The 12971-nt window shown below is 36.6% G+C and overlaps 1 protein-coding gene across 3 annotated transcripts; it reads right to left on the bottom strand.

The window, feature by feature from the left end:
* Positions 1-160: 160 nt before the first annotated feature.
* LOC131330136 (protein trichome birefringence-like 42) lies at positions 161-12652 on the bottom strand. Of its 3 annotated transcripts, XM_058363627.1 has the most exons (5): positions 12558-12652; positions 1983-2506; positions 1721-1895; positions 911-1098; positions 161-838 (listed from the first exon to the last, which is right to left on the bottom strand). In XM_058363627.1, the coding sequence occupies exons 2-5, from the start codon at positions 2477-2479 to the stop codon at positions 310-312; spliced, it is 1389 nt and encodes a 462-aa protein (XP_058219610.1). In that variant the 5' UTR covers positions 2480-2506; positions 12558-12652; the 3' UTR covers positions 161-309. The 3 variants fall into 3 exon arrangements, with proteins under 3 accessions (XP_058219610.1, XP_058219611.1, XP_058219609.1); XM_058363628.1 differs by lacking the exon at positions 12558-12652 and having other exon boundaries at positions 161-817; positions 1983-2743; XM_058363626.1 differs by lacking the exon at positions 12558-12652 and having other exon boundaries at positions 1983-2743.
* Positions 12653-12971: the final 319 nt, after the last annotated feature.

The raw sequence follows: 12971 nt of genomic DNA on the forward strand, positions 1-12971 counted from the left end.
TGGAGGGAAAGCCTGAGAGTCAGTTTGTTGGCCGTACTAGTGTTCATCAAATCTTCACAGAAAGAAACACTAATGCAAATCTATCATGATGTAAAATCCTAAAAATCATTTAGTTGATTGTACTAATATTCATGTGATCTTCACATGAACGAACAGTTGTTAGTAAAACAAAATCAATGTTTGCAAATGGAAATTGTTTTACACTGTCAATTAAAAGCATATAGGATAATAGAAAAAGGTTCACAAATTTCCATGTATAATGTAATTGTACTAATAGTGTAGCTGAGAAACATATGCGTATCAGAAGGCTCAGAGACCCTCATGTGAGGAATTAAGATTTTTTGTAGAGGTATTGAAAACCAATAGTGCATAAAATAACCTGTTCCATGTATCTGGTACCCCAGGCAGGCACCAGTGGCTGCAGTCAGCAAAAGCCGCCAGCTGCTTCCCTTCCTTCTCTATCATCATTTTCTTTTTCGCATACACAGTCGGATGCGCATCTCTTCGGTACTCTGATAGCTTCGTGATGTTCAGATATGTCACTGGTGTTCTCATCCCTCCGATTATCCTCTCAACAATATCTATCACAGGCTTTGGAAATGACGCTTTGTAGGACTCGTTCATGATTGGTTGTGTCACATTCTGACAGCGATGGTTCCCCTTGTGTTCCGGGGAAATACTCCTGAAAAACACATTTGTTTTGTTGGACTCTACATTTTGATCAATCCACTGAGCCCAGGTTTTCATGGCCATCTCAAATGCTGATTCTATATCCATCTCTTGTATCAGTTTTCCTCTATACTGGAACAAGTCCCACCTGCAAATTTTCCCCATTCGACTACCTTGTCAGATAGAATGCTTGGGATTCAAGAATCTTAATTGTTATTTGAACTTAATGGACTGAACTTACTTCCTGAACTTGCCGGTTTGGACCCACCAGTGACCAGTGTTAAATACCATGATGTTGGCACCACGCCATTGCCGAGCTGAGGTTTCAAGTTTGTCTAGCCTTAGTAGAGCTTTAGTATCCTTGGCTTGTTTAGTATCGAACTGCACCAGAAATGGGCTCCAGTGAAATTCGACAGAGCAGTTGTAGTCCTGTCATGGACAGCCGGAAAAATCCTTTGAAGGTCATACCCAACATGACAAACATACAATAAATCTACAACCACACCCATTTAAAAACCCACACACATAAGTCCCGTGTGTATTCCAACTTTTTGGACAAACACATACGAGTATATGCCGATATATGTAAATTGGTGGATATTCAAACGAGTCAATGACAATGTTGACATTCGTGCAGGGGAGACATTGGAACAGATGCAGAGGTTCCCTCTGCTGAATTCTTGTCTTTGTCCCTCACTCCCAGTCCCATTACATGATTTGGTGGGATTCTCGAAAAATCCTTCTGAAGGTTGTATCGTGCATCTGGAATGATATACATGCATGTATCTATGTGTATGCATCTATATGGCTATACAGAGGACAATATTGACATATGCAGGGCAGACTTTGGAACAGATGAAGGGATTCTCCCTCTTCGAATTCTTACTTATCTATCCCCATGCACTCTGTTATGCGATATGGTGGGAATTGCAGAAGGCACGAATCTTGAGGCACGATCGTGCGAAAAGAAATACACAGGATTTTGGGGGCAGAGGATCCTGTGCCGCGAGCAGTAGTAAAAATATGGAAAGGAAAAACAAGTATTTGTCACCTTTGCTCTGAAGACTTTGTAAACACCACTTTGCACCTCCACATGGGCTCTTGAGGGTGAAATAACAGAGTAGAGGAGGCAAGCAAGAGATTCCCATTGGTTTCTGTTGAGGGAGTCCCCAACTATGACCATTCTCTTCCCTCTTAGTCTCTCCAACAAGTCTTTCCCATCAAACCTGTTAAGCCAGCCTTAGTTCCCATCTTATGTCAACTGTATGTAACTTGCATGCATGATCAGGATGTACATTATTCCTAAGGCTCACCTTGGAATCTCACAGTCCTTGGCTTCCCAGCTCCAACTCTTGTAGTCAAAATCTGGTCGTCCGTTCCTCTGGCAGCTTACTTGATCGCTGAGGAACGGACACTGAAACTCATCGTATAGAGGGTTGTCAGCTGGCTTGTAAATCCATCTCCCGTCGAATATATTGCAACTACCTGCAATATTGCTCTTACGTTCTTCCTTATTTTTAACGAGGAGGGATGCATCTGTCTTCATGGGTATCTCCTTTTCAACGAAGACTGATGGTTCCTTATTTTTAACGACGAGGGATGCATCTGTCTTCATGGGTATCTCCTTTTCAACGAAGACTAATGGTTTGAATGGTTCGGATGACATTACGGATACCGAAATGTTTCGAAAAGAGATGAGTCTGATACTGTTTTGGTGGTTATTGAGATACAGTGTCAGGATGACGCAGCCGATGAAGCTGGCAAATGCACAGAGCTTCCATTTCTTGTCAATGCTGGAGCCTTTGTCCATGGCTCTGGCTTGAGATCAGTTTCTGGGCTAATAGGATAGAGTTAGTCTGCATTAGTTAGAAGTTCTAGGGGTGGTGGTGAAGTTGGTAAAAAGTTGATGGGGATTGAAAGTCCCGTGGGTACTCAATCAGTTTATGACGACTTACAATTACATAACGGTTTTGGAATTGCTCTAAATTCTCTCTAGAAAGTAGGACTCCAAAAAGATTTTCCTTTTAAAAGTCCAATATTCTATTTATACTCTCTCCGTTTCCTTTTAAGAGTCCAGTATAGAGTCCAGTATTCTATTTATACTCTTTCCGTTTCCTTTTAAGAGTAGTATTTTATTTTGAACTGTCTGTTAATAAATGCTTAATTTGTAAAGTTTAGTATAAAAGTTGGTATATTTTTTATTTTGTTCCTAAAAGTATATTTCATTTTAAAAAATTAGTAAGTAAGAATGTAATGATAATATCTCCATAGAGGGTAAGTAGATAGAGTTATATCTTTTAAAATTGTAATAATGTTGTCTTCATAAAAAGTTAGATTTACCAAGTGGGACTGTTGAAAAGGGACGGAGGGAGTACTAGGAGATTCAGCTTAGTTTGGATGTTAGTAATTTGGAAAATATTTTCATGATTCTTGCGTTTCGAAGAATAGGATTCTAATTCCTGATATAACATATTCAATCACATGCAATTTGATTCCTCACTACCCGTGGTAGTATGAGATTCCTTACTCCAGCCTTTTAAAAAAAATGATGACTCTGGTAAATTTTTAAAATAAAATATTCATGAACAAAATTATTGAATTAATCCACCCATCGGAATAAAATTATAATTATTGGAACTAGAAATAGAATTATAGGCACTTGAATTCTAGTAAACAAATTTCCATTCCTACCCAAATTTAAAGTTTGTGAGACCCACGTCTCAAATGTGGCTTTTCTGCATAATATTTAGGTTGGGAGCAAAAAAATGCTGCCCCATGTAAACGTCCATTCCGTTCTATTTGTACATATCCACATATGTAGGTTTACGTGAAACTATACAATAGTTTGGGAGTTCCGCCACGTCGGCCTACGTAATATTCCAAATCACTTTACAATCATACATTTCTTTGGAGTCAGCTACTAAGTGTATGAATCCCATAGAAACATGTGATTTTAAAGTAATTCGAAGTATCATGTGGCGGTATTCATAGACTATTAAATAATTACTCTTAGGTTTACTCACCGACATACTTGATGCAATTAATTCTTTTCAGTCCCAAATAATTTTTCCTTTATTTGGGAATGACCCCTCAGTACTTAAAAATGGTCAGTGAGCCGTTGAGTAGGTTTGCGTGCTAATGATTTTCTAGTTGCGACGGTGGCAGGTAGTAGTAATTAATTATGGTTTAGGTGTGATTAATTTATGCCACTTTTATCACTTTTCGGTAGTTGGTAACTAGTCAGATGAAACAAATTAGATTCGAAGACCTTAAATTAGAATTACAGCATTTGTGAAGTGATGATGATAGGGATTTGTCCCAAGCACACCCACCACACAATATGGGTCATTCACTGTCTCCCAACTATCTAACAAAAGTGAATAATAATGTTTTTACTGCAAAAAATTTATCGCAATGTATATGGTTTGGAGTACCACGGCGTTCGGGGGCACCGATCTTAAATTAGAAGAGGATCAGTTACAGCATTTGCAAAGTGATTGAGCGGTGCTATGTTTACCGCACGATTTTACCGCTCTCTCAATCTCACCGTCTGTTTTGACAATTAATGGTCTAAACTCTTTTAGGAAAGAGTTGAAAGAGTTTTTTAAAATTCGAAGACTCACAAGGGCGGGAGAAGCAGTAAAAGTGACTTTTCGATTGGGATTTGTCCCAAGCATGCCACGTGCATCAGTTCCCAAGCATGCCACGTGCATCAGTTGGGTTCACTGCAAGACAACATGTAGGGCCTAGCCCAAAGGGGCATAAAAGGATAACGCAAGGAGAAAATGTTTATAGTGCAATGTTACACCAAAGTCCTGCATCCTCTGATGGGCCAAAATCCAGAGCCACATGTCTATTACCTCTCCACCGTGTTAGATCAAACACTAATAATCCCACGGCTAGAACGGCATCATAGTCCATGTGTATGGTATGCGTAAAGACAAATCCACCATGCAAGGCTTCGGATCCTTTCCGGTCCAAGTTTTGGACGAAAGGAGACTGTCCTAATTTGGACCGGATATTGAGTAGATCCGAATCATTAATTGCATGCAGCATTGAACGGTCAAGATTTCGACCGTATGTTTAAGTCCTAAAGGCGAGAATGTTGTAAGAAATGTGCAAAGTTCTTTTTTTATTGGCACAATAAACTTCAAAAAACGCGACGATGAAAATATGAAAACTGTGCAACATGAAAAGAAATGTATTGAGGCTCCATTAAAAAGCGTATTTGTTTTTTGATTTAAAAAGTGATATATTATAAAAGAATGGTCTATCTCGTAAAACCAAACGGAACCGGACCTCAAGAGAGTTTTGAAAAGTAAACAAAGACTCTTGTAGCGCAGCAAAAACTCCACATATCCTTCCGTCTCTCCATTTTTATGAAAATAGAAAGAGAACATACAAACAACATAGTAGTCAACAAACGAATTAAAAAAGGATAAAAAGTAATACTCCGTTGTCAAGATGCCAACTGTACAACAACACACTGCTCAAGAACACCAACTGCAGTGCTCAAGAACTCTAGCATGTGGCTTGTTTGTAGAGTCTCAAAATTTCTGCGCATGATTCTTAATAAATTTTCATTATCTATCTCGTTTCATTTATTATTACTCCAAGAACCTCCCTCTAGTCCCGAACCAAACATATTTGCCACCGCACTGTTACTTACCGCTTGCCACCGCGATATGCACTTCTAGTTAAAATGGGAAGTTGTATTCAAGTTAAAGTGATTTCTATCCTTTGGAATGGTGAACTGAAATGCCTAGACACAACACCACATCTATAAGACATATACTATTATGAAAATAAGAATAATTGTCAATTCTTGTGTGATCAACTCGGCTTGGCACTTGTGCTATTATATAGGACCCGTAGAGATAAAGTAGCTTGGCACTCTCAATATATTATATCGTTTGGCCTAATAAGCCAAATGGCTTACTTTTTTGTTCATATTCAAAAAATAATTAGCATTTGTTAGTTTTTCGTCAATTTTTTATGGATTATTATTTTGTTATGACGAGAAGAATTTAAAAATTAAAAAATTACAATCGAAGCCTAAATTTTTTGAATAAAGACGAACTAAGCCAATAAGCCAATTTTTTCATCTTCATTAAAAAAAATTTGAATTTAGATTGTAATTTTTTTTACTTTTTAGATTCCTCTTGTCATGACGAAACAATAATTCACAAAAAAAATTGATGAAAAAATAACAAATGCGATATTTTTTGAATGAGGACCAAAAAAAAAAAGTCATTTAACTTATTAGGCCAAACCGGGTTTCTGTTGCTTGGTTGGTTTGCTGGAATAGACTTGCAACAAGGGATAGACTATTGAAAAAAAAAAACCAAGGGATAGAATAGACTGTTGTTCTATTGGGCCTGGGTGCTGGGGAGATTTGTGTTTAAGAGGCCTCCTTCGTCCTAGTATTATTATAATAAACTCATATGGGCTATCAATGTGTCCTTAGTTTGGGCCGGAAATGCCCTAGTGGTTCAGTTTGTAGTTTTTTTCCTGGCAGGCACTGCCAAAGACATAGGCCCACCAGGCAACTGTTCAGGATCTGAAGTTTTTGGACCTAATTATTAGGCCCCAAAATAAATAAATAAAACATGTTAAATATTATGCATGTCAAATATTTTGAAAATGGTTGAGTGTAGAGTGGCAATAAAGTTTTTTGCCCTTAAACACTAAGGTCGTGTGTGAGTGAATTTTTTTTGCTGGGTATGTGGGTGAAAAAGTTGTTGAGTTGGTAAAAAAAATTGTTAACGGAAACCAGTTGGTAAAATGCGTTAAATGAGTTGGTAAAACATGTTAAGTTTTTAGTATTTTTTTGTTAGTAGAAACAGGGTGCATTAGTTATTTACTCTTCCTCTTTTTCTTCCTCCTCCTCCTCTTCTTTTTTCTCAATTAGTGCATTAGTTATTTAAAGAGATTTAGACTTGGATTATACTTAATTTGATCTACTCCATATAATTACTTAAATATAATTATGCTATAAATAATATTTTAACTTATTGAATCTTTGTTTATTTTTTCCCTTTCTTTTCGTAATTTATTTGACAAAATGCACATGTCCATGTGTTTAGGCTTACTTCTCACGTGTGTTGTTTCTGCTTAGTGTACGTTAAGAGAGTGAGGAATATCTCTTGATTCATAAAAAAAAGTGATTTTTAACATTTATAGAAAAATAATTTTTGACATCAATCGATTTTTTTAACTCAGCTGACAAAAGCTAATACAAAAGGATAATCTAGATCATATTTTAAAGGATAAATTACATCAACCCCCTCAACTATTGATCATTTTCGAGTTGCCCCTTAATGTATAAACTAAGACACTTAATCCCCGTAGAATATACATATGCCAGTGATAAGCTGGAGAAAAGGTGAGGATAACGTCAAGTCATCATGCCCCTTATGACTTGGGCAACACACGTGTGCTAAAATAGCTGGTTGAATAGGAGGATTACTATGACTATAGCCCTTGATAAATTTACCAAAGACGATAATGATTTATTTTTTATCTATAATATGGATGACTAGTTACGGAGGGTAAGCCGATCTGGTTTATTGCTCTTATATGGAGTGAATGCTAATAACGAAAAATCGTATTTTACTTTTTACCCTTCAGCCACAGCCCACTAATCTTCATTCTTAAAAAATACATCACCAGATTGACCACCATCCACCCATAACGTACAACCACCTAACCCAACACTATCAATTGTTTAACCTTACATTGGTTGCCCTCTACCCATAGCCATCTCCACTGGATGACCTCTACTTATAGCCACCTCCACCACCACCCGCCCTAACACATCACACCCCGAACCCAAAGCCAACTAACCACCTGCCCTAACACATGTACATAACCTTTGATGAGGCAAACCTCATCCTCCACCTTTCTACCCAGTAAGGACTTAGATTATTTGCCTCGACGAGAATCCCCAGTTATTGCACTTTAATTGATTCTTCACTCCAGAATCCCCCAATAGGTTTCTATTGTTATTTGGGTATTCAATACTTCAAGTTCAAGGAATGAGGTGCGAATGAAGTCAAAAAAGAAAATATAAGGTAAAAACAAGAAATATATCAAAGGTAGTTCATGGTTCTAATTCTTTGTTTAGGAGAAGTATGTGAATCAAGACTCATTATAAGATAAATACCTATAATGCATGTGTATGTGTATTGTGTAGGATAAATGTATATTTAGTTGGCTGGGATCAAATTTCTAGTAGATTCTGTAGGTGTGACTGGTCAAAGGAGGAAGTGGATGAATGGTGGCGACGTCCAATGGGAAATAAGAGAGGTTTACTATTGTGTACAGTGGATGAAGAGGGTTAGTTTTTACATGGCGACAACGGCTAGTGTGAAGGCGCGTTTCAGTTGCGGTGAAGACTGAGAATTTTTGGGATGATACACATGTCAGTATGTACAAATAAAACTTAGTGGCATTTTTGGATTTGGAGAACGGAAAAGTAAATAATTCAAGGCATTTCCATAGCACATTTCCTGTCCCAAACCCTGACAAAAATGCTGATAGAAGCTATAAACTGTCAAGACTCAAATAAGTTAAGGGTTAAGTGTTTGAGTTTATATATGTAGAGGCAACTTGTTTACGGACAATACTGGAGGGGGGTTTGTTGTAATTTGTCCTACTTCAAATTATACTCCAATGGAAAACGATAGATTTTTTCCAATCTCCAGCATTTGTTTGAAGCTAGCTTCAAATGAGGTTAGTACACCGAGCAGAGTGATACTTTGAGAGCGTCTCATCTAATAATTGTGATAGATTTGGTGGGATTGGTAATGAAATGTGATTGAAATTGTAGTGAGTGAGATTCATAGTGGGTTGCTAGTCTACTTTTCATGTTTGTTTTACATAGGATTAGATGATGGGATTGTTAGAGCCCGTTCCAGAAAACAAATAAGAACTTGTTTTTTGTCCAATAATAAGGGTTGTTCCAAAAAAATAAGAAGGTGGTACTTATTTTTTCAGAATTTACATAGGTACCAATGGGTGCCGGGGGAAATCGTACCGACGGCCGCGCCGGGCCGTCTCCGGCCACCGGACGGCCAATCCGAGCCGTCCAAAAATTTTAAAAAAACAAAACTGAGGGGGCTTACGTGAAAATCAACGACATCCGAGGTGTGAGAGAATCAACGACATCCGAGGTGTGTGAGAATCGAAATCCGAGGTGTGTGAGAATCAACGACATCCGAGGTGTGTGAGAATCAACGACATCCGAGATGTGTAGGGTGCTTGATCCGAGCACCCCTTTTCCGTGTAGGGTGCTTGATCATATATACACGAAAAAGGGGTGCTCGGATCAAGCACCCTACACACCTCGGATGCCGTTAATTCCTGCGATAGCCCCCTTGTTTTTTTAAAAAATTTTTTTTGACGGCTCAGATCGGCCGTTTGGTGGCCAGAGACAGCCTGGCGTGGCCGCCGGTACGATTTTCCTCCGCCGGCGCCCATTATCATAGCAACAGTCTTATTTTTTGTATAAGGCAACTTTAAGCTAAAAAATCATGTGTTTACACAAATAATTTTCCTATTACTATGGATCTTGTTTGATAGATCTCATTGAGATCTTTAATACTGTGCAAAAAAATTGAATTTTTTTTTCATTTACATTATTTTTGAGTTTGAAAATGTGAAAGGAACTTTTTATTTGAGTTTTGTGGAATGGCCCTTCTTATTTTTAAATGAGAAGTGGCAAAATAAGTACTTATTTTTTAAAAAGGTTTCCGGAACGGAGCCTTAGTATCATGTTTCTTTGCACAAGTAGAATGTGATTAAATTATTGAATTTTCATATTTACCCTTGAAAACTTAAAAGGCACATATGTATCACAAACCTCTTGAAACAATTTGTTGAATCAATCTCCATAGTAATAAATACTATAAAAAATTGGTCTAAGGTCCATTATGTGTAACTCGACCAAAGCACCCAAACTTACAAACTGAAGGACAAGGAAGATGATGTTGATGATGCCAATGGAACCGACGACGGTGAAGACGACAAAAACGGGGAGGACAACAACGGCAAGGAAGGCAAGGACGACGTCGACGAAGCCAACGGGGGCGCTGTTTGGCTGGGATTTTTGGCTACTTCAAAAAATATGATTTCTATTTTATTCAATGCAAGTTAACTTCAGAACCGATTCTAGACTTGATACAGATCTCAAGCATACTCGATCTTTATTCCTGATATTCCTTCCGTGTCGAACTGCACCATCATTGAATCTTGCGCCCCCTGGCAAATTGATCGCCGAAGCAATCGATTTACCAGGATACAGACGTATCCGTGAGTGATAAATCACCTAATAGAATAATCCAACCCAACTACCCCCTCTTAATTTACAATTAGCAAGCAACAAGATAAAAATGATACGAAGAAGTAAAACAGAGATTTTTCACATAAGTCAGTTTATTACTATCCATTAACCTATCGTGTAATCTAAGATCTCATCCACGAGATCTTTCCTCCCCAACCACTAGCTATGTCCCATCACATGAGATCATTTCCTTTTGCTATCGCAGATATATCTTAAGTTATATACCGAGTGCGCATCCCAATAATTACAACAAAGGGTAAGCTTATCATGCCGTGACATAACTAGGGTTCATCTATCTTATTCATCACTTCACAATCATCACTGGACTCCCGCCAGTTTCAATTCATCAATCATCACTAGGCCTACTTTGCCAGTTTCAAATCATTATATCCAACTCATCACATCTCAAAATCTCGCCTACATGCAATCTAAAAATAAAACTTTTCAATTCATCAATTACCTAGCATCGTCTAGGTGAATTCTATTTCGCATACCACCTCATGTCTCTAGGGTCCAATCTAGCATTCAAATCAAGTATTGGTGCAATATACAATTAATCAAATAATAATTAACACAAATAACAGACAATGCAATCACACGACTTTTTATGAATGGGCCGTTGCCCTTAATCTCGTATGGCCAATAAATCAAATTTGATACAATAAATTTTTATCAAATAAAAAAAATTAAAAATAAGTCTAGGCTTTATTAGTTCATTTTATGAAATTAGATTAACATATAAGTGATAATATAATAATGGGGTCGAAACTGTACACTTAAGTAACCTAAGGGCCTAATCGTTTTAAGTCAATAACTCATTTGGGCCAAATTTCTATACTAAACAACCTCAGGGATGTAACTGTAATAAGATAACCATCATATTTAATGATTGGGCTAAAACATTACATTCAAAATGAGCAGGGGAAGAAGTGTAATTAAAGTGTCAATTTTTTAAAACTTCCCGCGGGTGAACAGTTCAAAAAACGTAGTTAGAATTCATGGCTATAAACAGTGCACAGTGTCTTTTCGGAAAATCTGCGTTTCATTCGTAGAATTCCAGTTTCAATTCTCTTCGATTCTAATCATAAAAACTAACCTCTTATTAGGCCATTCACAGTGGTATAATAAAAAATGAATAACCAAATATTGACACATCAGCTTTTGATTATTCACTTAAGAGATTGCTAAGCTTAATAATGTTGAGCTTCACAATTGTCACTTCTAGTCCATAACTAAAATAATGGTCTACTACAATTTCACTCTTTCTCCCCTTCTGTTTCCTGTTATTCACTTCCCTCCATTTACGTTTTTTTTGGGCAAAAATATATCAATTCCCTGTCTTAATTTTAGAAAAAAATCGGTCACTTAATTTCTTCCCTCCTATCATGAATTTTTTTGGGGGAAAAAAATAAAAACGGAAAAGAATAGTGAAATACCTTAATTCGACGATGATGGGTTGAATTGTAAATGATTTGAGAGATACGAACTTCACTTTTTGAGGGAAAAAAAGAGAAATAGTTTGTGGATGAGTGGAAGAAGATATAGAGTATGTGAAGAAGAGAAGAAAAAAATACCAATCGAAAAACGCATGTATATCAAATTTTAGAACTAGTTAACTTATGTGGTGTAGAGTTCACAAATTTTGATTATTGAAAAATGTTGCTAGTTTTGGTTATTCAAAGCCCAAAATTTAATTATTTCTAAGAATGTTGCTAAATTTGATTATACCATTGTGAGCCATCTTTTGCACCAACATTGTTAACTTTAAAAATAATTAGTTTTTTATTATACCACTATGGATGGCCTTAGAGCATCCACAATGTAATAATCAAAACAAAAAGTTTGCTAAAGTTAGCAATATTTGCTCAAAAAAATGCTCACATTGTAATAACCAAACTTAGCAACCTCTTAGCAACTCATCAAATTTTGTCCTTTGAATAATTAAAACTTGCAACCTTTTTGCCAATAATCAAATCTAATGATCCCCATATTTTCTCTATCAAGTACACCCATCATTACATAAAAACCTTCTCTCTTCTTTTTTTTTTCTCTCTCTCTCTCAACAATGTTTCCTGAAAATTATTTTTTAAAACTATTTTTTTTTCAGAAACTTAAAAAAAAAACAGTATTTACAAAAAAAAAATTTATGTGTTTTTACACAAAAACTGTTTTTTTTTTTTTTAAAACGGTTTCTAACAGATTTTTTTTTTAAAAAAAACCTGTTTTTCTAAAACTGTTTTCTTTTTGAAAAAAACTATTTAAAATTTTTTTTTCACTAAACCTGTTTTTCTAAGAGTATTCAAATTATTTTCAAAAATTTTAGTTTTTAGAATTTTGTAGTTTAAAAAGGTGACGTGGCAAGTTTTGATTATCCAATTTTGATTATTACATTGTGAACTTTTACATTGCTAACCTTAGCAATGTCTTAAATGGATGACCAAAAGATGACGTGGCAACTTTTGGTTATCCAATTTTGATTATTACATTGCGGATGCTCTTAGCACATTAATATACTTAGGGAGAGGTAGGAGAAGGATTAATCTACCTCAGTTTCGGCCGGAGAAGCGGGTAATGGTTCGGACGATTTCGGAGAAATTGTAGCACGTCCCCGAGCTTCACAGAGCCCAATTTCTCCGAAACCCAGGCTCCGTTCAGTTGCCAGGAAAGTACAGGAAAGGATGGGAAAATCAACTTTCCCATGATTTTTGTAGTGTTCAGTTGGCAGGAAAGTAGTAGGAAACATGTTTTTAAGTTTTCCTGCAGGAATTACTTTCCTGCAAAAGTGATCCTGCAAAAAACACAGGATTTTGCGTCACGGGAAAAGGAAAATGAGTGAACACTCACAAAATTTTCCCGAAAGTTTCTTTTTCCTGACAAATGAACAACTAAACCTTAATTATTCTTGCAAAATTCTTTTGTCAAATGAACACTCACAGGAAAATAATTTTCTTTTTCTTTT

The sequence above is a fragment of the Rhododendron vialii genome, chromosome 6a, assembly GCF_030253575.1.
Source record: "Rhododendron vialii isolate Sample 1 chromosome 6a, ASM3025357v1".
NCBI lineage: Eukaryota > Viridiplantae > Streptophyta > Magnoliopsida > Ericales > Ericaceae > Rhododendron > Rhododendron vialii.